Source organism: Lepidochelys kempii, chromosome 21, assembly GCF_965140285.1.
Source record: "Lepidochelys kempii isolate rLepKem1 chromosome 21, rLepKem1.hap1, whole genome shotgun sequence".
Classification (NCBI taxonomy): domain Eukaryota; kingdom Metazoa; phylum Chordata; order Testudines; family Cheloniidae; genus Lepidochelys; species Lepidochelys kempii.
Window position 1 is genome coordinate 10859709 of NC_136400.1, and position 25453 is coordinate 10885161.

The 25453-nt window shown below is 42.5% G+C and overlaps 2 protein-coding genes across 6 annotated transcripts in view; one reads left to right on the forward strand and one right to left on the reverse strand.

Moving 5' to 3' along the window:
- Positions 1 to 1177, reverse strand: part of ILRUN (inflammation and lipid regulator with UBA-like and NBR1-like domains) — a 55179-nt gene extending 54002 nt beyond the window's left edge. For 4 of the 5 annotated variants that reach the window (XR_012155845.2, XR_012155844.2, XR_012155843.2 and 1 more), the window contains exon 1: positions 915 to 1177. Coding sequence is in view for 2 of the 5 variants with exons in the window: in XM_073320239.2 (XP_073176340.1) it covers positions 915 to 1072 (158 nt within the window). In the remaining 3 variants the exon portion in view is untranslated. The remainder of the gene's footprint in view (positions 1 to 914) is intronic. The other variant, XM_073320238.2, reaches the window with a different exon arrangement.
- A 14024-nt stretch (positions 1178 to 15201) lies between these two features.
- SNRPC (small nuclear ribonucleoprotein polypeptide C) lies at positions 15202 to 25190 on the forward strand. Its single transcript, XM_073319632.2, has 6 exons — positions 15202 to 15332; positions 16950 to 16992; positions 18294 to 18402; positions 21452 to 21541; positions 22227 to 22331; positions 24834 to 25190. Exons 1-6 carry the CDS (start codon positions 15325 to 15327, stop codon positions 24956 to 24958), a joined length of 480 nt encoding a protein of 159 aa, XP_073175733.1. The 5' UTR covers positions 15202 to 15324; the 3' UTR covers positions 24959 to 25190.
- The last annotated feature ends 263 nt before the right edge of the window (positions 25191 to 25453 follow it).

Below are 25453 nucleotides of genomic sequence, written 5' to 3' on the forward strand. Positions count from 1 at the left end.
CAGTCTCAGGTGGAAAGGGGAAACCGAGCTCCCCATGCCCCTATCCCATCCAACTGTAGACAGGCTCCCCAGAGAGACGAGGGACCCACATACACCAAATATTGTGTATCCTCAACAGACAGGAGAAACAATCTCGGGGGAAATGACACCAGAGGACCACTCCCGCTTCAGACTGCCTGGTGATGCGAGAGAGACTCTTTCCTCCTGATCTCAAGAAAACTAAGAGCCTTGTCCAAGTTAGAAGCTTCTGTGTCTCTCTCTGTTTACGCTGGCTGGGAAAAGGTTGCCCAGATGCTTCTCCCACACTGGGACTTGTCTTCCAGGCTTACCATGGCCAGCAAAAAAGGCGCAGACAGACTACACAACCATACCTGGCCTGCCCTGCCCTCCCCACAGGGCCCAGCTTACCCCCTTCCCCCCCTACAGGGCCCAGCTTACCCCCTGCCCTCCCCTAGCCTGCCCCCCCCAAGGGCCCAGCTTACCCCCCTGGCCTGCCCCCCCCACAAGGCCCAACTTACCTCCCCTTTCCTCCCCCTCACAGGGCCCAATTTACCCCCTCTCCCGGCCTGCCTCCCTCCCACAGGGCCCAGCTTACCTCCCCTTTCCTCCCCCCTCACAGGGCCTAGTTTATCCCCCCTCCCCTCCCCCGGCCTGCCCCCCCCCCCACAGGGCCCAGCTTACCTTCCGTTTCCTCCCCCCCACAGGGCCTTGCTTACCCCCCACGCCTGCCCTCCCCACAGGGCCTTGCTTACCCCCCTTCTCTCCCCTCCCCGGGCCCAGCGAACCCGCCCCCCTCCCCACAGGGCCCGTCTTACCTCCCGCTCTCCCGGGCAGCCGTCCGCCCCCGCAGCCTGCCCCCAGGCCTCGGCTGCCGCCCCCCGGCCCGGCGCCGCCGGCCAGGCCCGCTCCCTTACCAGTTGGTCATGTCCAGGAAGAAGGCGCAGCCGGCCGGGCTCAGCTGGAAGCCCAGCAGCCGCTGGAACTCGCCGATCAGCACGTCCTTGTCGGTGGTGCCCAGGCAGCTGAACTTCTGCATCAGCTCGGCGTCCAGGTCCACGTCCATCCCCTCCATGGCGCCGGGGCCGCCGCTCCAGCCCGCTCCGCTAGGCCCCGGGCCTCCCCTGCTCCGCTCCGCCGCCCGTCTCCTCAGCGCTGCATGGAGGGGGAGGGGACGCGGGGAGCGAGCCCCGCCACACTGCGCACGCTCCGTCCCGCCCACACGCGGGGCACGCCACCTGTCACGTCGTCGCGTCGCGTGACCGCACAGACGTGGTGACGTCACCTAAAGGAAAAATACAAACAGAGCCCCACCCCAGGAACCCTCTCCACGGCGGCAGAAGGAGATCCGCAAGGGCACGTTATTTACGTATGCAAATTGATTGTGTCATATGCTAATAGGTCATTTGCATGCGTTGTGTGGCTGCAGATTAATAATTTTCTGATGGAAATCAGCTTTCACATATGCAAATTATTCACATGATTAAAATAGGCATGTGATCAAGAAATAAATGATTCTCCTTTACATATTGACAGGTTTCAGAGTAGCAGCCTGTTAGTCTGTATTTGCAAAAAGAAAAGGAGGACTTGTGGCACCTTAGAGACTAACCAATTTATTTGAGCATGAGCTTTCGTGAGCTACAGCTCACTTCATGGGATGCATACTGTCCACAGTGTAAAAGATCTTATTATATACACACAAAGCATGAAAAAATACCTCCTCCCACCCCACTCGCCTGCTGGTAATAGATTGATAGAGCCAGAAGAGTTCCCGGAAGTCACCTACTACAGGACAGGCCTAACAAAGAAAATAACAGAACGCCACTAGCCGTCACCTTCAGCCCCCAACTAAAACCCCTCCAACGCATTATTAAGGATCTACAACCTATCCTAAAGGATGACCCAACACTCTCACAAATCTTGGGAGACAGGCCAGTCCTTGCCTACAGACAGCCCCGCAACCTGAAGCAAATACTCACCAGCAAGCACATACCACACAACAGAACCACTAACCCAGGAACTTATCCTTGCAACAAAGCCCGTTGCCAGTTGTGCCCACATATCTATTCAGGGGACACCATCACAGGGCCTAATAACATCAGCCACACTAGCAGAGGCTCATTCACCTGCACATCCACCAATGTGATATATGCCGTCATGTGCCAGCAATGCCCCTCTGCCATGTACATTGGTCAAACTGGACAGTCTCTACGTAAAAGAGTAAATGGACACAAATCAGATGTCAAGAATTATAACATTAATAAACCAGTCGGAGAACACTTCAATCTCTCTGGTCATGCGATTGCAGACACGAAAGTCGCTATTTTACAACAAAAAACTTCAAATCCAGACTCCAGCGAGAAACTGCTGAATTGGAATGCATTTGCAAATTGGATACAATTAACTTAGGCTTGAATAGAGACTGGGAGTGGCTTAGTCATTATGCAAGGTAGCCTATTTCCCCTTGTTTTTTCCTACCCCCCGCCACAGACATTCTTGTTAAACCCTGGATTTGTGTTGGAAATTGCCCACCTTGATTATCATACACACTGTAAGGAGAGTGGTCACTTTAGATAAGCTATTACCAGCAGGAGAGTGAGTTTGTGGGGGGGGGTTGAGAAAACCTGGATTTGTGCTGGAAATGGCCCAACTTGATTATCATACACATTGTAAGGAGAGTGATCACTTTAGATAAGCTATTACCAGCAGGAGAGTGAGTTTGTGGGGGGGGGGGGTTGAGAAAACCTGGATTTGTGCTGGAAATGGCCCAACTTGATTATCATACACATTGTAAGGAGAGTGATCACTTTAAATAAGCTATTACCAGCAGGAGAGTGGGGTGGGAGGAGGTATTTTTTCATGCTTTGTGTGTATATAATAAGATCTTCTACACTTTCCACAGTATGCATCCGATGAAGTGAGCTGTAGCTCACGAAAGCTTATGCTCAAATAAATTGGTTAGTCTCTAAGGTGCCACAAGTACTCCTTTTCTTTTTGTGAATACAGACTAACACGGCTGTTACTCAGAAACCTTAGAGACTAACCAATTTATTTGAACATAAGCTTTCGTGAGCTACAGCTCACTTCATCGGATGCATACTGTGGAAAATACAGAAGATGTTTTTATACACATAGGCCATGAAAAAATGGGTGTTTATCACTACAAAAGGTTTTCTCTCCCCCCACCCCACTCTCCTGCTGGTAATAGCTTATCTAAAGTGATCACTCTCCTTACAATGTGTATGGTAAGGAGAGATCACTTTAGCTAAGCTATTACCAACAGGAGAGTGGGTTTGGTGTGGAGGTGGGGGTGGGGAGAAAACCTGGATTTTTGCTGGAATTGGCCCACCTTGATTATCATACACATTGTAAGGAGAGTGATCACTTTACATAAGCTATTACCGGGAGGAGAGTGGGGTGGGGGAGAGAGAAAACCTTTTGTAGTGATGAACACCCATTTTTTCATGGTCTGTGTATATAAAAACATCTTCTGTATTTTCCACAGTATGCATCCGATGAAGTGAGCTGTAGCTCACGAAAGCTTATGCTCAAATAAATTGGTTAGTCTCTAAGGTGCCACAAGTTCTCCTTTCTTTTACATATGTACATGCAACAGATGAACACGGCATAGAGAAATATTTTCATATTTGCATCAGGAAATTAAGCACATATTTATTCAAATAATGAGATCACAGCAAATGAATGAATATGGTTTACATAGGCAAGTGACACCCTATCAAGCACAGATGCATACAGATACAATAACAACTTCATTTAGAGATGCAAATTAATCCCATTGCTAACCACAGAAAAAATTTCATTTGTTTATATATGTAAATCAGTCACATGGCTGTTCAACTGTACAGGGGTATATGCATCTCATATGTTAACATGCAAATCAATCTAATGACGGTGAAACAAAATCACATAATATAATAGGAGTCAACTCCATGTAATATACATTGTAGATGCAGGTTGGTTAATCACAAATTTGTTTAGAATAGAGGCATATATAACTGATTGGCATTTATGAATATGGAAAATACGCTAGTAAATAAAGTATAATAATAATAAGGGTAGGAGTACTTGTGGCACCTTAGAGACTAACCAATTTATTTGAGCATGAGCTTTCGTGAGCTACAGCTCACCGATGAAGTGAGCTGTAGCTCACGAAAGCTCATGCTCAGATAAATTGGTTAGTCTCTAAGGTGCCACAAGTACTCCTTTTCTTTTTGCGAATACAGACTAACACGGCTGTTACTCTGAAACCAATAATAAGGGTAATAGCGTCATAATCCCACAGGGTAGGTCAGTATTATTATCCACATTTTCTGAAAAATGTTAATGGGCTGATTTTAGAAGTGCTAGGTAACTATCCCATGAGATCCGTGCCTGCTCAGCCCCTTTGACAATCAGGCCCTAAATGAGCCACTAAAAATCACACAAAAAAACAGAAAGTGAAAATGACTAACCAGAGTGTAGGTGTTTGTCTTGGAGACAAACACCTACAGGATCTCTATCAAGGGTTCTTAAAACTACAATACCCACCTGCTGAAGTGAAGAAACAGATTGACAGAGCCAGAAGAGTACCCAGAAGTCACCTACTACAGGACAGGCCCAACAAACAAAATAACAGAACGCCACTAGCCGTCACCTTCAGCCACCAACTAACACCTCTCCAGCGCATCCTCAAGGATCTACAACCTATCCTGAAGGACGACTCTTCACTCTCACAGACCTTGGGAGACAGGCCAGTCCTTGCTTACAGACAGCCCCCCAAACTGAAGCAAATACTCACCAGCAACCACACATCACACAACAAAAACATTAACCCAGGAACCTATCCTTGCCACAAAGCCCGTTGCCAACTGTGCCCACATATCTATTCAGGGGACACCATCACAGGGGACACCTTAATAACATCAGCCACACTATCAGGGGCTCGTTCACCTGCACATCTACCAATGTGATATATGTCATCATGTGCCAGCAATGTCCCTCTGCCATGTACATTGGCCAAACCGGACAGTCTCTATGCAAAAGAATAAATGGACACAATCAGATGTCAAGAATTATAACATTCAAAAACCAGTTGGAGAACACTTCAATCTCTTTGGTCACTCGATTACAAACCTAAAAGTGGCAATTCTTCAACAAAAAACTTCAAAAACAGACTCCAACTAGAAACTGCAGAACTGGAATTAATTTGCAAACTGGACATCATCAAATTAGGTTTGAATAAAGAGTGGGAGTGGATGGGTCATTACACAAACTAAAAACTATTTCCCCATGCTAATTTTTCCCCCTACTGGTACTCACACCTTCTTGTCAACTGTTTGAAATGAGCCATCGTAATTATCACTACAAAAGTTTTTTCTCTCCTGCTGATAATAGCCCACCTTAATTGATTTGTCTTGTTAGAGTTGGTATGGCAACCCCCATCTTTTCAAGTTCTCTGTATATATAGATCTTCCTACTGTATTTTCCACTCCATGCATCTGATGAAGTGAGCTGTAGCTCATGAAAGCTTATGCTCCAATAAATTTGTTAGTCTCTAAGGTGCCACAAGTCCTCCTTTTCTTTTTGCAGATACAGACTAACACGGCTGCTACTCTGAAACCAAATAAATTTGTTAGTCTCTAAGGCGCCACAAGTACTCCTCGTTCTTTAGACCAATTTAGTTTCACAGTCCAATTTGAGTGAATGGGAAACTGTCAATTTGGCTATTTTGAAACTATCTAATGACAAAAAATCCAGTTTAGAGTGCCCTTTTAAGCAATATAACTTGGTTATTTAAAAAATTCCTGTAAAAATTGTAAGGACTTTTCTGTTCCTCTGTTGATGTTTTTAAGAATCTGTTCAGCAAGGAATCAATTTCATAAGGCTTCAGTCCTATGATATATTCAAGCAGGCCCCTGAGTTTGCTGGAAGCCCCAGTGAAATCAAAGCCTACAGTCCTGTAAGCACTTTAATATACATAAATTAGTCACATGCTGAAATGTTTGCAGAACTGGGGTATAAATGCTACTTTACAAGAAATAGTGATCACGTGGGATAGTAGTAAGTAGCTCAGGGATTACTTTAAGAAGTTACAGAGTAGCAGCCGTGTTAGTCTGTATCCATCTGTTTATCAGATGAAGTGAGCTATAGCTCAAGAAAGCTTATGCTCTAATAAATTTGTTAGTCTCTAAGGTGCCACAAGTACTCCTTTTCTTTTTAAGAAGTTAGTGAAAAAAGTTTCCCTTGTTTTTTTCAGCTTGCCCTGTTCTATTCATTCCCTCTGAAGCACCTGGCATTGGCTACTGTCAGAAGACAGGATACTGGGCTAGATGGTGAACCATTGAATCATAGAATATCAGGGTTGGAAGGGACCCCAGAAGGTCATCTAGTCCAACCCCCTGCTCAAAGCAGGACCAATTCCCAGTTAAATCATCCCAGCCAGGGCTTTGTCAAGCCTGACCTTAAAAACCTCTAAGGAAGGAGATTCTACTACCTCCCTAGGTAACGCATTCCAGTGTTTCACCACCCTCTTAGTGAAAAAGTTTTTCCTAATATCCAATCTAAACCTCTCCCACTGCAACTTGAGACCATTACTCCTCGTTCTGTCATCTGCTACCATTGAGAACAGTCTAGAGCCATCCTCTTTGGAACCCCCTTTCAGGTAGTTGAAAGCAGCTATCAAATCCCCCCTCATTCTTCTCTTCTGCAGGCTAAACAATCCCAGCTCCCTCAGCCTCTCCTCATAACTCATGTGTTCTAGACCCCTAATCATTTTTGTTGCCCTTCGCTGGACTTTCTCCAATTTATCCACATCCTTCTTGTAGTGTGGGGCCCAAAACTGGACACAGTACTCCAGATGAGGCCTCACCAATGTCGAATAGAGGGGAACGATCACGTCCCTCGATCTGCTCGCTATGCCCCTACTTATACATCCCAAAATGCCATTGGCCTTCTTGGCAACAAGGGCACACTGCTGACTCATATCCAGCTTCTCGTCCACTGTCACCCCTAGGTCCTTTTCTGCAGAACTGCTGCCGAGCCATTCGGTCCCTAGTCTGTAGCTGTGCATTGGGTTCTTCCGTCCTAAGTGCAGGACCCTGCACTTATCCTTATTGAACCTCATCAGATTTCTTTTGGCCCAATCCTCCAATTTGTCTAGGTCTTTCTGTATCCTATCCCTCCCCTCCAGCGTATCTACCACTCCTCCCAGTTTAGTATCATCCGCAAATTTGCTGAGAGTGCAATCCACACCATCCTCCAGATCATTTATGAAGATATTGAACAAAACTGGCCCCAGGACCAACCCTTGGGGTACTCCACTTGATACCGGCTGCCAACTAGATATGGAGCCATTGATCACTACCCGTTGAGCCCGACAATCTAGCCAGCTTTCTACCCACCTTGTAGTGCATTCATCCAGCCCATACTTCCTTAACTTGCTGACAAGAATACTGTGGGAGACCGTGTCAAAAGCTTTGCTAAAGTCAAGAAACAATACATCCACTGCTTTCCCTTCATCCACAGAACCAGTAATCTCATCATAAAAGGCGATTAGATTGGTCAGGCATGACCTTCCCTTGGTGAATCCATGCTGGCTGTTCCTGATCACTTTCCTCTCATGTAAGTGCTTCAGGATTGATTCTTTGAGGACCTGCTCCATGATTTTTCCAGGGACTGAAGTGAGGCTGACTGGCCTATAGTTCCCAGGATCCTCCTTCTTCCCTTTTTTAAAGATTGGCACTACATTAGCCTTTTTCCAGTCATCCGGGACTTCCCCGGTTCGCCACGAGTTTTCAAAGATAATGGCCAATGGCTCTGCAATCACAGCCGCCAATTCCTTCAGCACTCTCGGATGCAACTCGTCCGGCCCCATGGACTTGTGCACGTCCAGCTTTTCTAAATAGTCCCTAACCACCTCTATCTCCACAGAGGGCTGGCCATCTCTTCCCCATTTTGTGATGCCCAGCGCAGCAGTCTGGGAGCTGACCTTGTTTGTGAAAACAGAGGCAAAAAAAGCATTGAGTACATTAGCTTTTTCCACATCCTCTGTCACTAGGTTGCCTCCCTCATTCAGTAAGGGGCCCACACATTCCTTGGCTTTCTTCTTGTTGCCAACATACCTGAAGAAACCCTTCTTGTTACTCTTGACATCTCTGGCTAGCTGCAGCTCCAGGTGCGATTTGGCCCTCCTGATAACATTCCTACATGCCCGAGCAATATTTTTATACTCTTCCCTGGTCATATGTCCAACCTTCCACTTCTTGTAAGCTTCTTTTTTATGTTTAAGATCCGCTAGGATTTCACCATTAAGCCAAGCTGGTCGCCTGCCATATTTACTATTCTTTCGACTCATTGGGATGGTTTGTCCCTGTAACCTCAACAGGGATTCCTTGAAATACAGCCAGCTCTCCTGGACTCCTTTCCCCTTCAAGTTAGTCCCCCAGGGGATCCTGGCCATCCGTTCCCTGAGGGAGTCGAAGTCTGCTTTCCTGAAGTCCAGGGTCCGTATCCTGCTGCTTACCTTTCTTCCCTGCGTCAGGATCCTGAACTCAACCAACTCATGGTCACTGCCTCCCAGATTCCCATCCACTTTTGCTTCCCCCACTAATTCTACCCGGTTTGTGAGCAGCAGGTCAAGAAAAGCGCCCCCCCTAGTTGGCTCCTCTAGCACTTGTGCCAGGAAATTGTCCCCTACGCTTTCCAAAAACTTCCTGGATTGTCTATGCACCGCTGTATTGCTCTCCCAGCAGATATCAGGAAAATTAAAGTCACCCATGAGAATCAGGGCATGTGATCAGGGCATTGATATGACCCAATATGGCTGCTCTTACGTTCTTAACTTACTATACACCAAGTGCTGTCAGATGTACTAAGGGCTTGATTCAACACTGATTTATGTAAATTAAAAACTCCCATTGACTTCAATGAACATTGGATCTGACTCTAAGCAAGCAAACTGAAAAAATAAAAAACATGGGAAACTATTTTTTATACTAACTTCTTGAAGTAATCCCTGGGCAACTCACTACTATCCCACAAAGCACAGAGAAAATGTCCCAAAAGGTAATGCACCAGAGAGCACTGCATGTCAAACTAGGATACCTACCTAAGGTTCACCGTGCTTTACATTGTCACAAGCACTCCTCATGAGTATGTACAGTACCAATGCAAGTAGCCAAGCGTGCACACGTCAGACCGATACACAAATTTCAGCAGCTGGCCAATGTAACTTGTGTTGACTGAACTTTGTAATGTAAACATGGCCACAGTAATCATGTTACTTGTAACTACAGTAGGTACACCATTTTCAGACAGAAATATACTTTTCAATTAACATTGTCTCTTGCAGTATTTGTTTATCTGTCATTAATATTTAACTATTTGTTTACCTAAGGATCTAAGGTCATCACATCAAAGCATTGGAGTCTGTCTTTAAATTATCATTTTACAATGGAGTACTCCTAGGCTTTGAGTACTTGTCCTCCTTCATAATCCTAAACCACCACTTCTCTCTCCCACTCATACACAGGCATGTTTTTAAACAAAGCAGAACATAACTCGCCTCTTTTGAGATGGCATTACTTGTTTCCTTTGAGAGAAAGAAACCTGAAACAAATGTCAAACCATACCCAGTCACCAGCAGTGAAAGTATAAAGAAACCTAATAGGAAAGCTGTAATATAGTAATGTTTAATATAAACATACTGTTGTTTTTCTGCATATTAAAAATAATAGTGGCATTAGTTCTAAGGACCACTGAGAGGAAGTTTCCTGTTGCAATATTTATATAGTAAACATTACAACACAAGTTCAGGAGAAAATCAGTGCAAGTGAAAAGCAAAACAAACTACAAAGTACAAGCAATATGGGGAGAGAAGTGACTTTCCACAAACCTCAAATTTAGGACATTTCATTCTGAGAATCCAAAGAATTCTCTTTGTGGCTCGTGGCTGGGAAAAACTGCTGTTTGCTGCTGATGTATCAGAAAATGCCTCTAACCTAGAACACAGGACCTGACTTTATTGCTAAAAAATATAGCAATTAAAAAGTAACCAGTAACCTTTGTTGAAAAATATCAAAGGAGAAATAAACAATCATATCCAACCCTCAGGTTAAACACATCATAGGAAGATATGTTAGTGCATGTTATAAATAGACTAATCATATAATGAGTAGATGTCAATAAATGAATCAGTGATACCCAACCTAGCAATCTTGGCATTTCCACTGGGTTTGTTTTCCTTTCCTATATTGTCAGCTCTTAATATTATTCTACATGCTACTGTCACACCATCCAAGATACCCTATACTATTATGTCTTTTGGATGAGACAAAACTGACATCCTGATTGCTCGCAGTCATTCATTATTAATTATTATTATCCCTGAGTATTACATCATGGAAATTTTTTTAAACCAATGTCCTTCACAACATATAAGATCTTTATGCATAACAAAAGGAAAACTACTGTTTAAAATTTATCTCCATGAGTCACCAATAAATCTTGACCATGAACAACTCTTGTGGGTTTGGATAGTCAGGAGTTTTGTTCAACCCTCTGCAGAATTCCTGCATTTTTGGTACTTAAATGCACTCATTCTCTTTTGACTTTTGACTTGCAGTGCCTAAGAGTGCTGTCTTCTGGAGCTCACTGTTCATGATACCTTGTGCTCCAAAGTGTTTTTGAGCTGCTCATTCATACCCTTAGGGATCATCCACTCCAAGTTCTCCAGTAATCACTTTTGTTCTAGTTTTCCATAATCATTCCACTTTGGGCCAGAGTTCTTCATACTTGTTATCTTGTCTTCTTGTTTCTTTGTTATGTTTCTCTCTGCTGGTATGACAGTATCAATTAACATGTGTGACTCAAGAACTCTTTAATGCTTACTGGCAAGGGGTTTACAGAAATGTCCTGATCCTGGTACATACATTCTGGTTCACCAAAGAATGTCACGTGAGGTTTCAAATGAAAGAGGGTCACATGGTCATTAATATTGTTGTGAAAGCTATCCACAGATGCTGTGTAAGGAGTTACGTATATATAATGAAAATATGTTCTTAGAGTCTGTGTCAAGGTCTGAATCACCAACAGAGGAGAGAAAGCAGGTTTTCTGTCACACAAGAGATGTTTATTCACCTGTCTCTCTGTCGGGATGTAAATTAAGCAGTGTAAGCTACCACAATGGCTACACATTTACATAAAAGTCAACAAAGAGATGTGAAGCCAACAGGAAAGGAGCACACAGGAAAAATAAGCCCTGGGTGGTTATCTTATCTCTGAGTACAGACAATGAACTTTAGGAGTACAAGTAGAAGGCAAAGAGAACACTGCTTTATTCTGTAATGAGGATGTAAACAGGCAGTGCATTTACATTTCTGAAAGTGGGGTCTCAGCCAGCCGTAGTTGAAACACCGTAGAGGACTTTGGGGATAAACTTCTTTAGACAGGAGGTTAACTTGCTCGCTAAGTTTAGTCTCTGATGTTGTTTCCAGTATTCTTACTCACTATCACATTAATCTTGAATTTTTGATAATAAATTTATTCTTGTTTCCGCTATAAATATATCTAAGTGCTGTGATATTAAGCAAGATGCTGATTTTGAGCTGAATCATACAAGGCTGTACATGTATTGTTCCTTTGGGGACAGCAGACCTGGTATTTCTGTGAGCATACAGTGGATAAGGGGCAGAACAGAAGAGGGAATGCTTCAAATGCACTCAGGAACTGGGGTGTACCTACTGTTAGCCTGCAAGGTGAAGTAAGGGCTGGCATAGACCAGAGGAGAGTACTTGAGTGGCTAACAGGCTGGTGGTGTCAGGGAGCTGACACCCAATTAAGCACAAGCGGGACTCCCTCATGCTGGAAGCAAGGGGATAACAAGGGTGACTCACAGTCCTGGGTATCCCAAGAACCATCACAACATTGTCTTGCAAAAAGGAAAGGAGTACTTGTGGCACCTTAGAGACTAACAAATTTATTTGAGCATAAGCTTTCGTGAGCTAGAGCTCACTTCATCGGATGCTGTAGCTCACGAAAGCTTATGCTCAAATAAATGTGTTAGTTTCTAAGGTGCCACAAGTACTCCTTTTCTTTTTGCGAATACAGACTAACACGGCTGCTCCTCTGAAACATTGTCTTGTTTTGTCTTCTTTTCTACAGCAGCTATGTCTGACCTGTTTGCTTACACCAATTGGTCTGGGACAATTGTGGCTGCTGTATATCCCGTATCATTGCTTCTACCAATATATTTGCATGTGGATCAACACCACTAATCTCCCTTTTCAGGCTTTCAATCTGCATAGGTATAAATTCACCTCTTTGGAATAAAGCTCTTAGTTATCTGGCAAGTCTATGCTCGGTAATTTCTTTCTCCGTGTTATTGTTATTTACCTCCTTTCAGTGCTGAAGCTTTCATTTCCTTCAGCCTCTCCAGGTTTTGCCAAAATCTTACATTGGATCACTTCTGGATTTCCACTGCGAGTCCATTTCACACTTTTGTTAACAATGATCTCTGGTTTTCTTGGGTTGTTTGGACAGTTGGATGATATCATCCTGGGGTTGTCTGCCCGCACACAACATACCCTCACAGGTGAGGAGCCTCCAGTCCAGCTAAGCTCTTCTGAGGCCCCATTTACTACCCCCTTTACACTGATCATAATAATTGTCAATTTGCCTGTATTCTCCATATTTGGTTGGGTTGGCAGGTTATACCCCGCTGGGTGCCAAACCACTATTTCTAGGCCTTGGAGGTTTCTTATTAATTACTATTATTGCATAAGTGGTAACCTTGCTGTCCTGCCAAATCCCTACTTAGGTAGCTACATTCTGCCTCTCTATAATTCTCTCCTGGGTTTCAAGATAACATGTTGCTGTGAACTTTGGGTCCTTAGATCTCTTGTGGTGTTGCCATACACTGTTAAACCCAATGGTGACTGCATTTCAGTGGTGGATGAATTGATTCCGGTATATTGTGTGACTGCTAGCTTTTTACACATCAGTCTATGACTAGGAAGTGAACTGAGACCCACCAACTCATTGTACATAGAAAGTCAAGCAGCTGTCAGATGGTGAAGCTGGTCAACCTGAGCTGGATTTAAATTAGTGATCCAGTGTATGATCCTGCAATATGATCAGTGCCAGCAAACCCTTGAATACAACATTGACTTCAGTGGGCACCATGTGGGCACAAGGGTCCATCTGCATACGTCTGATTGCAAGATCAAGGCTGTAGAGATGAATGGCTATGTAGCCTGTGAACAAGTACTGGAGTCATCCAATCTCATACATTCTGTCATGTTTTAAAGCGCAGGGATGTAAATCACTTCACTGTGTAATAAAGAAATGAAGGGGCCATCTCTCCTACCTTATCTATCTTTATGTGCATGTGCACAAGACAGTGGAGCTGATATTGTGAACAGGAACGATCTACTAAGATAACACGTGCTCTTGTAATGTGTGATATAACTCCCATTTGGGCTGAATAATTTCCACAAGTTAAGGACAAAAATGGAGAATGCTGCCAGGATATTGATGCACAACCTAAGTGTTGCTCGGAGCATTGTTGTGAATTAATGAACAGATCCAGCCAAAATGTAAATTACAAGTTAATCCAAAAAAGCATCTATCAGAAAACAGGCCATCACGTTAGAAGATGTGATGCTTGTGGTCAAACAGTTACAAAATGATAAAAGGTTTCAGAGTAACGGCCGTGTTAATCTGTATTCGCAAAAAGAAAAGGAGTACTTGTGGCACCTTAGAGACTAACCAATTTATTTGAGCATAAGCTTTCGTGAGCTACAGCTCACTTCATCGGATGCATGTGTATTGGATGCATGTAGCTCATGAAAGTTTATGCTCAAATAAATTGGTTAGTCTCTAAAGTGATAAAAAACCTACTTTTGACAATATTTCATCAGACTGCTAAAGAGTGGCAGCTTGGATTTAGTTCATTGGCTTTATAGAGATGTCTTAAAATTTGGGAAAGCCGTCACATTCCAAAAGATTGGAAAAGGGGATGTGCCATCCCATATTTAAATAAAGAAGAGTGATCGCCTTGCTCAAACTATAAGGGCATAATGCTGCTTGCCAGTCCCAGGGAAGGTGTTAATGATCAGACTACTCAAGCAACCGAAATACTGTCTCAATCCCAATATAAGAGACAACCTGTATAACCAATGTGGTGTCCTCACAGGTCAATCTACAATCCAAGCTATGTTTCAGAGTAGCAGCCATGTTAGTCTGTATTCTCAAAAAGAAAAGGAGTACTTGTGGTGATGTATGCTCTGCTGAATGTTACTGAAAAACAACTAGAGAGACAAAATGAAGTTAACTTTGTGTTTGTAGACTTTACAGCCACTTTTGAATCAGTACATCAGTCAGCACTGTAGATAATGCTATATCAGTATGGGGTGCCTGAGGATTTAGTGTGTCGAACTGCACCACAGTGCATTTAGCTGTGTGAGGGTCAACAATTGTATTACGGACTGGTTTTCAGTAGAATCAGAAGGATGCCAGGGATGCATTCTTTCAACTATATTATTTAATGTTCTAATAGTCTATCTGATGACAAAGCTGATTGAGGCCAAATTAGGAGGTGTGAAATGTAAAGATTAATCTTTAAAGCACTGGTTCTCAACCGGGGTATGTGTACCCCTGCGGCTATGCAGAGATCTTCCAGAGGGTACATCAAATCATCCAGATATTTGCCTAATTTTACAACAGGCTAAAAAGCACTAGTGAAGGCAACACAAACTAAAATTTCATACAGACAGTGACTTGTTTATACCGCTCTGTATACTATACACTGAAATAAGTGCAATATTTATATTCCAGTGGATTTATTTTATAATTATATAGTAAAAATGAAAAAGTCAGCCATTTTTCAGTACTAGTGGTTGTGACACTTGTATTTTTAGGTCTGATTTTGTAAGCAAGTAGTTGTTAAGTGAGGTGAAACTGGGGGTACACAAGACGAATCGGACTCCTGAAAGGGGTACAGTCATCGGGAAAGGTTGAGAGACACTGATATAGAGGGAGCAGCATGGGGGAGCTCAAGAGAGGGGGAAATTTGAAGGGACAGTGTAGCATTGGGGCAATGTGTTGAAGTGTTGATCGAGTTTGACCCTCGCGAGCCACCATAGGAGCCGGGGACGGGGGACTACAAGTCCCGGCCGGCAATGCGCCCGCGCCCGTTGAGACAGTCGTAGAGCGCCGCAGGTACTACTACGGATGCCGAGGGAGGTTCAAACCGAAGCGCTCAGGAGGTGGGAAGCAGTCGCGTCCTGATTGTCTCACTTCCTGCTAACGGCGCCTGGGACCCGGAGCAACATGCCCAAGTGAGTGGGGCTGGGCCGGGGCCCCCGCGGGACGGTGGGGAGGCGGCTGGGGACCCCCCGCTCCCGCTCCCTCACGCCCCGGGTCTGCTGCAGCCCAGGCGCCAGGGCCTGCGGGGGCCGCCTGGGGGAGCAGGGATGTGACGGCGGGGCCCGGAGCGGCGGGAGACGGGGAGGGGCTGTGGCTGTTCGGGGGGGGGGGGCGTTGGCTTCTCAGTGATGGAGGGGCGGGTGGGGGGGTGTCTCTGGGACAGGGGGCAGCGAGGGAGGGGGGTGGTTGAGGCGGGAGGAGGGCAGAACGGCCCAAAGCAAACTAGTTACAGCCCCGGTCCTGAAAAAGGATGCCCGGGACGCCGGTGGACTGCTGCGTGCTGGGAGGGCATAACAAGGGGGGTCCCGCAGGGGTCAGTGCGGGGGCCGCTTCTGTTCACTGTCTTCATCAATGATTGGGATGGTGGCATAGGGAGTACACTTACACGGTGTGTGGACGATACCGAGCTGGGAGGGGTTGCAAGCGCTTTGGAGGCTAGGGTTGAAATTCAAAATGATCTGGGCAAACTGGAGAAATGGTGTCAAGTCAATAGGATGAAATTCAATAAGGACAAATGCAAAGTAATCCACTTAGGAAGGAACAATCAGTTGAACACATACAAAATGGGCAATGACTGCCTAGGCAGGAGTGCTGCGGAAAGGGGTCTTGGTGTCATAGTGGACCACAAGGTAAATATGAGTCAACAGTGTAACGCTGTCACAAAAAAAGCAAACATCATTTTGGGATGTAGTAGGAGGAATATTGTAAGCAAGACATGAGACATAATTCTTCCTTTCTACTCTGTGCTGATTAGGCCTCAGCTGGAGTATTATGTCCAGTTCTGGGTGCCACATTTCAGGAAAGAGAATTGGAGAAAGTCCAGAGAAGAGCAACAAAAAGATTAAAGGTCTAGAAAACATAACCTATGAGGGAAGATTGAAAATACTGGGTTTGTTAATCTGGAAAAGAGAAGACTGAGAGGGAACATAACCATTTTCAAGTACATAAAAGGCTGTTATTAGGAGGAGGGAGAAGAATTGTTCTGCTTAACCTCTAAGGATAGGACAAGAAGCAATGGGCTTAAATTGCTGCAAAGGAGGTTTAGGTTGGACATTAGGAAAACATTCCTAACTGTCAGGATGGTTAAGCACTGGAATAAATTGCCTCGGGAGGTTGTGGAATCTCCATCATTAGAAATATTTAAGAGCAGTTTAGACAAATACCTGTCAGGAATGGTCTAGATAATACTTAGTCCTGCCATGTGTGCAAGGGACTGGAGTAGATGACCTCTCAAGGTCCCTTCAAGTCCTATGATTCTATGAGCAGAAGGGTCTGCCCATACAGCTCTTCTTGTGGGATTGAGGCCCCAATGAACTTTTTAGATTTATGAGGCAGAAATATATTTGGATTAAGCAAGGATAAAACTAAAAGGTTCAATTTTTTTCCTGTCAAAGTAAATGACTATTGTTTGACTTCTAGAAGTAACTGTTTCTAACTGAAAATGTGTATTTTTTAATCTTGTATGGATCTGAAGTATTGGACATAAGTAATTCCCCCAGCTTCTAAAACCGTTTTTTCCTTTTCTCCAGGTTTTATTGTGACTATTGTGACACATACCTCACCCATGACTCTGTAAGTGCCAAACTCTTTGCTTTCATACCTTTCAAGTGTGGGTTTTTGATTTGAAAAGATAGTACTGGGTACATTGTTACATAAATATATATTTACTTTAGGGATAATATATCTGAGAGATTTTCATAAACATAACATTGTAGCTTGGAGGGTAAAGGCACTGTTATCTTGGAGACTGAATGGTACAATTTTAGCAGGTTTGATTATTTAACAGGAAGACTATCGATGAGGAGAGGTGAGCTGGCCCACTATGATGTGGTGTGACTGCATTGACCTGTGGAAAGCTATTACCTTGTCAAATGTCTGTCAACATTCATCCAACAGCAACATAAAAAATAAGTTTGAATATTTATCTTTCCCTCTCAGAAACAATAGATTTACTCTAACTTTTATTTTGGAACTGAACGATAAGTCAAACATTTTGCCTTCTATTAAAATGACGTTACCAGGCTTGAAAAGAATATTTCCTTACCAAAATGAAACCACCTCAAAATATTAAATGTTAAGGTTTTATGGAAAATTTATGTTTCCATATAAGCTGTACCTCTCATATAATGATTCATGGGTTCTTACAGATTTGCTAGTGTCATGCAAGTTTATATCCAGTTGGTGTCACAATGAGCATATTGAGGACGACTACATTGTTCACATCATAGGAAACAAACTTATAAACATTTAAACTAGATGTAGAGATCTTTAGCTTCCAAACACAGATATTGGACTGTATCGGTCATCGGACTATATATGCCAGTGGTGCTCAACCACGGGTACGCAGAGGTCTTTCATGGGGTACATCAACTCTTCTAGATATTTGTCTCATTTAACAACAAAAAAAGCACTAGTGAAGTCAGTACAAGCTAAAATTTCATGCAGACAATGACTTGTTTATGCTGCGTTATATACTATACCAGGGTGGCCAAACTTACTGACCCTCTGAGCCACATATGACAGTCTTCAGAAGTTTGAGAGTCGGGGCGCACCTGCCGGGCCTTGGGGCTTCAGTCATGCTCCTGCTGAAGCCCCGAGCCCTGATAGTGTGCTGTGACGCTTTTTTGTATTTTTATGTCTGATTTTGTAAGCAAGTGGTTTTTAAGTGAGGTGAAACTTGTGGATATACAAGACAAATGAGACTCCTGAAAGGGGTACAGTAGTCCGGAAAGGTTGAGAACCACTGGTGTATGCCACTCAACCTATGTGTGTGTTTCTTGACTGCAAGTTGTGGTAGTTTTATGTAAACTTGAGGTAGATCTTTGGCTTGCGTATGCTCAGTGCATGGACAACAGCATCTCTTCGTTTTGCAGCCATCTGTGAGAAAGACCCACTGCAGTGGTCGGAAACACAAAGAGAATGTGAAAGATTACTATCAGAAATGGATGGAAGAACAAGCTCAGAGCCTGATTGATAAAACAAGTAAGAAAATTCACCCCATAATCTAGATCATTTCACTTAAAAGGTTCCCTCCTGCTTTTGTCCTGTTGCATTGGATAGAAATAAATTCTAATACTGCAGGTCCTGACTTGTGGGTCTGAACAGGAAAGTAATATAGAACTTTGTTACATAGCTACTCCATGGATGGAACTTCGCTTACAATTGATGGGGTTTCACATGAGGGGTGGCTGCATTGGTAGGCCCTTAGTTTTAAGGGTCATCTTCAGCTCAGGTTTTTAAGCATAACTCTCCATCTACTTCATTGGAGATCCCTTTTGAAAGCTAATGGCATATTATCCTAAATTACCATGTCCCAAGCCCTTATTGTGAAACAGATTCCTATATCAGCAACTTCTAATAGTCTTTTTGCCACAGATCTGAAGGACATCTTCTGAGCTCCCTCCTATTGTGGGAGAGCCAAGACACTGTTCCTATACCTGAATTTACTCTTCCCTTTCTCTAGGGCTTGGTTTCTGCTACCAACTTATATCAGTATAACTACATAGCTCAGCGGTGTGGAAAATCCACACCCATCAGCAACATAGTTATATTGACTTAACACTGGTGTAGACAGTGCTATGTTGATGGGAAGGCTTCTCCCATCAACATAGCTACTGCTTCTTGATGTGGTGGAGTACCTATGCTGGCCGAAGAAGCTCTCCCATCAACGTAGGTAACATTTTCACGAATCACTACTGTGGTGCCGCTGCAGAACTGTAAGCGTGCACAACCCCTAGGATAGAAGGGATTTATTTGGTTCATCTTTCATGTGGATTTGATGGTTCCCCATGGTTGTTGCCTTTCTAAAGACTTAGTTCTGCAAGTTGCCTAGCACCCTCTACTCCCAGTAATTTCAACAGGAGTTAAAGGTTTTGAGCATTTTATGTAGTTAGTGGTTAGCTTGCGTTCTTAAACATAAGGGTTTATATTCCTGTGTTTTGTCTTATCTAATTTAACTGTAAAAGTTACTTATGTAACTGTCGAATCTGGCTTTTGAATCATACTGGTCTCTTGGCCTCATTTATGTACTGAATGGCAATGAGTTCCATGGGCTAATTATACACTGGGATTAAAAAAGTGTTTCCTTTTATTAGTTTTAAATATGTTGCTATTGATGTTCGCTGAAGGTCCTGTTTGTTCTTGTATTTTGGGAGTAAATACAACTGCTAAATTTCACTTCTCAATACCATTAATTATTTTGCTATGTCTGTTATGTTCTTCTCCTTTGTCTCCTCTCTAAACAATCTCAGTCTCTTCAGTCTTCTCTCATATGGAAGTCTTTCTATGCCTTTCATTGCCTATTTCTGAACAATCTCTTTCGGCTATATCCATTTTGAGAGAAGGTCACTAGAACTGAACACAATATTCCAAGTGGGTGTTTATAATTGATTTTAAGAGGCATAATACTGTCAGTATTGTCTGTTCTATTCTTTATATCTGTTGTAGCCCTTTGTTAGGGGGCTTATTCCTTCACCCACTTACTTCCCTGGTCCTTCTCACATGAACAGAGAGCAACAATACCCGAAGTCCAAAGGTGCAAACAATTCGATGTTTATTGGGGTGAACTTCCAGCAAGCATGATTCCAGTTTCCTTCCTTAGTATCCTCCTTCCCAGCTCTGACACCACAGAGCCTTACGCCTGTGTCTCTGTTCCCATTCCTACCCTTAGCCAAACATGATTCTAACTTCCTTACTCCCATTCCCTGTTCCCATTTCCCCCTTTAGCAAAACATGATTCCAATTTTCTTACCCCCATTCCCTGTTCCCATCTCCCTTACCCACATGCCCATGCCCACCCACACCCACACCCACTCACTTCCTCATTGACTACAGATTATATAGTGAAACTTGAGTTCTGCTTAGCTATACCTTAACCAATCATTTTCCTGAAATTTAACTAACCAATCCTAACATATTGTAACATGATTATGTAACCAATTATATCCCACCACCTTAATTAGTTTACACCCAGCAAAATTAATTATACAGCAGACAGGAACAATCACAGAACCAGACAGAGATTATACAGACAAACAATAGCAAAGTGGGAACTACAATGACAAGACAACACAGAAGTGAGGATTTCACATCCCAGCTATTGATAAGTGAGTTCTTGCCAGACAGGATGCTATCAAACTAAGTTTCCTTTTACATTTTCTAGGCACTTCCCTTTCTCTGGAGGTGATAGGAATACAATCCTGTCCTGATAGTGTCTAACAGCCCAATAGCACCTTATTTCAATGTGACTAGTTTGGAATGTGAGGATGTGACTGTTCGCTTCCCAGCTTATGGCTGCCTCTGCTGCTTAGCCAAAGGCCTTAGCCTAAGAACAGGGCCTCAGGCTGTCACAGTAAGAGAAGGCCCTTAAACCAGCAGATAGTGATTTTGATTCTTTTATACCTCTATAATTAGCCAAGTGATAAGAATACACCTAAATTCTTAGAGTATAGGCCTTTACAGACAGGCCTGAATATCTATATCCTAACACCCTTTGTCTGATATTTTTGAGCATCGCTACACATTGGCCAGAGGTGTTCATGTAGTGATGCCCGTGTTTTTCCCCTGACCATTTGAAGTTAATTTAGAATCCAGTGGTGTGTATGAGTAGTTGATATTTTCTTTCCTGTGTTAATTACTTTGCATTTGTCAGCATGGAATTTCATGTGCTATCCCACTTCTCATTCAGTTAACAATGTGAAGTTCCTCGTAGTCTGCTCTAGTCTTCGCTAACTTACATCATTGGTATCCATAAATGTTGTCATCTCACTGTTCACCATAAATCCTTTTAAGAAGGCAAAAGGCATGCAGTGTGTACTTCCACCTCAGTAGAAGTAGTATTGAGGCTGGGACATGTTGAAGAGTCCAGCCAGTACTGCAGCTTTCAGCATCTCTGACCATGTGTGATTTCAGCATGATGGAAATCATTAGATTTTGGGAAAGAGTTGAGGTGGGAGGGGAACTCATACTGTAAGAATGGTATAATAGTCCTACTGACAAATTAATCACGGTTTCCCCTTATTTCCTAATGTAGCGGCTGCATTTCAACAAGGCAAAATCCCACCTACTCCTTTTTCTGCTCCACCTCCTGCGGGAGCCATGATCCCCCCTCCTCCCAATATGCGTAAGTATAAATGTTGAGTTCTTATGTTCTGAGTAGCATGCCAGCATTATACCTATTTGTTGGCTACTGCTCACTTTCTTATTCACTAGGACTTTGCTGGAATTGTCCTCTGATTTAAAACATTACAAAGTCATTTGTGAACTCAGAATGTTCCCTGAGCCTGATGATGAAAATGTAAAGCAGCTCTTTGTGAGTCCTCTAATAGCTTTGAATAATCTTGAGGTTTTTTAGCAGTTTCATTCTAACGTTTTGCATAGTGGTGTTACATGAAATTGCCTGTAAAATAACTGTTCCTTCATTTGCTTGCTCGCTTTTTTACTGTATCTCTAATGAAGCCACTTACACCACTCATATTCTTGAAGTAGAAGAGAAACTATTTAAAATGCTCTGCATTCCATTTGGGAAATGGCTCCTTATGAGCTAAAGATCTTATCCCTGTTGCAGGGGAGATTTGGTCCTTTTTATTAGATGTGCAGCAGCAGGTGATTGACTAATTTCTTGGTTGCTGAAAAGTGAACTAAAATTGAAAAGGGATGTTTGTACGCTATTGTAAGAGAATGTACAAGATACAAAGTGACTATCTTCAGCAGTTTACAAGTTAAGTAGGATTCCACGTCACTTTGGCTAGCATGACACAATAATTCATGTAGATGTGTGTGAACAGTTTTTATACATGTTCTTTCAGCTGGTCCTCCACGACCTGGTATGATGCCAGCTCCCCATATGGGTGGACCTCCAATGATGCCAATGATGGGCCCACCTCCTCCAGGAATGATGCCAGTTGGTCCTGGTAAGTTTCAGCCTGCAGAAATACCTAATTTCTAGTTTTTCTTTATAATTGAGTACTGCAGGGTTAGATTAGCAGGTTGACTGAGATGTTTCCAGTTGTTTGTTAATATCTTGATTCACAGCAAAGTGAATGTCTGTAAATGATAGTCAATGGAAAATATTCTCTGTAAGCCATTGGAGTACCTGGATTTTAAATTTATTGACACACATTAGCTTGTGGGCACTTTAACTTCAGGATTAAATCTAATCAGCTCTTGCTAAATACTTGAGCTAGGTCAGTAGTTGGATGGGGAAATGGCCAAAGTCTTCAGGTTGTGGTGGTGTTTCAGTAGGTGATCCTTTGCGGTCAGAGTCCGTACTGATCCACTGGCCTCTGCGTGCTGTTAGAGAAAGCTGTCTTTCAGATGAGTGGTAAAACTGATGTTCTTAGCTTTTGGTTATTAAAGTGGCATTAGTGACAAGAGTATCTGATAATCCTTGTGTTGAGGTTAAATTTTGGCTGATAATTTCATTTTCTCCCTAATTTTTCCCTGCAGTAAATACTGGATACAGTTTACTTGGTACCCCATAACCTTTTTGTTCCAGTTCTTTAAAGTATTTTAAACAGTATTGTTAATAGGGCTGTCAAAACAATTAAAAAAAAAATCACCAGATTAAAAAAAAAATTAATCGAGATTAATTGCTGTTTAAATCACACTGTTAAACAATAATAGAATACCAATTAAATTTATAGTAAATTAAAATATTTTTCTATTTTTCCAAATATATTGAATTCAATTACAACACATATAAAGTGTAGAGCTCTCACTTATATTATTATTTTTTTTACAAATATTTGCACTGTAAAAAAAACCAGAGTAAGCAAACAAAAAGTAGTGCAATTGACAAGTCAAAGCATGAAGGTGCATACAAACATTTAGCTTATCTGGGACTTAAATATACCTTGCAATGCCCACGACAACAGTGCCATGTGAATGCCTGTTCTCACTTTCAGGTGACATTGTAAATAAGTAGCTGGCAGCATTATCTCCCGTAAATGTAAACAAACTTGTTTGTCCTTAGCATTTGGCTGAAGAAGAATTAGGACTGAGTGGACTTGAAGGCTCTAAAGTTTTACATTCTTTTGTCTTTGAGTGCAGTTAATGTGGAAAAAATTCTACATTTGTAAGTTGCACTTTCATGATAAAGAGAGTGCACTACAGTACTTGTATTTTTTAATGCAGCTCATACTATTTTTTCTTTCTTTAGTGCAAATATTTGTAATAAAAATAACAATATAAAGTGAGCACTGTACACTTTTTATTGTGTTGTAATTGAAATCAATATATTTGAAAATGGCAAATTTTCAAATATATTGAAAACATATAAAAAAAAACATCCAAAAATATTTATAACTAATTAAAATTTGTATTCTGTTACTGCTTACCAGTGTGATGAAAACTGCAATTAATCACGATTAATTTTTTTACTTGAGTTACTTTGTTTTGAGTTAATCACTTGAGTTAACTGAGATTAATTGACAGCCCTTAATTTAATATGCTAAATTTGTGTAGTGTTAAATTGCATGCACTCTTAAGTAGTGTCTGCACTGGGGTAGATACATTTTAGTGATAGGTGGAGATTGCAGCGTATTATGTGAAGTTTTGTAGAATTTGAAATCTTTTGGGGTGTTGCCAAGGAATGTAAACCCACAAATATTAAGTGTTTTACAAGAGTTATTAAAGCAATTGGTAAAGGAAAAATCAAAAGGACATTATGTTCCATCCCTGTACTGATGATATTGGCACAGGAAGGCTTGTCATACAGCATGTCTGGATTCAGTGAGTATTTCTACAGTCGTATCCAAGGAATAAAACTACACATCAGCAGTGGTGCAGTGATGCTCTTGTCATCCTTTGTGATGCTCTTGTCAGTAGTAGAGAAGCATCAACCAATTAGGAGCTCAATAAGAGGCATAAAGAGTGGACTTGACATCTCAGACTAACCGGCTGGCAGGCAGTACAATGCTTGTCCTTGTGAGAGGTGTAAATGGCAAATCATGTTGAATCAATTATTCAAGTGTTCTCAGAAGATCTGGTATTTGCAATGATTTAAGCTTTCCTTTCTGATAATGCTGTCATGCAAAGAGACGAGAAGTAAGTTATTTGGCCATTCTATTGCACATTCCAGCAGAGGATCTCAAAGCACTTTCTAAACATTAATCTCCTGACCTTTCTGTAAAGTAATTAAGTTATCATTATCTTATAGGTGGATAAACTATTATATCAAAATTAGAAACATAACCCTAGAGACTTGGCTCCCAGTCCTATAATCACTAGACACTCTCTCAGGAAAACGTATTCCCTGTATCCAGCAGACTTGCAGATCAATTGTTTTATTCTTTCTACAATTAGAAAATAGATATTTCTCAGCGGAGTGACTAAGTTCAGCCTCTTTCAAACTGTTTTGAACTGGTGCCTAATCGGCCTGTTCTGCTGCTTTCTATTTTTCTGCTGTGTTGTAGCTCCTGGGATGAGGCCACCCATGGGAGGACACATGCCGATGATGCCAGGCCCTCCAATGATGAGACCGCCTTCCAGGCCCATGATGGTGCCAACGAGGCCAGGGATGACCCGTCCAGAAAGATAAAGATAGAAGTAGAGCTACCCTTTCCTTTGTTTCTGTTTTATGTTCTTCTTCACCACAACATCATGGTGCTGCATCTCCAGGATTTTATATCAAAACGGTGTGATGACAAGACCTGCTGCCCCTTTAGACTGCAGAAGGTCTGATCTAGGGTGCACTGGGCTGATGCCTTGTAACTGTTTTTTGCCCCATTTGCTTTTGAAATGTAACAATAAAATGTTGACGCTGGTTTAGATACAGAGAGTTGGATGTGCTTCCCTGTGTGTGTTTTGCAGTCTCCAGTAGAATGAGGAACTGGATATGTAAATCCTCCACTACCCCCGTTTCATCTATAGCCTTCTGCTACATTTGTCTTTTGTGCTTTCTTCTCAGAGACTTCCATTGCAACATCCCTCTATCCCCTTTTGATAGGTTTTTTCCCCAAGTTTTGATATGCTGTGATGCATTTCCTGCAGTATGAAACACTTTTATAAAACTATAAATGCAGGTTTGTTTTTA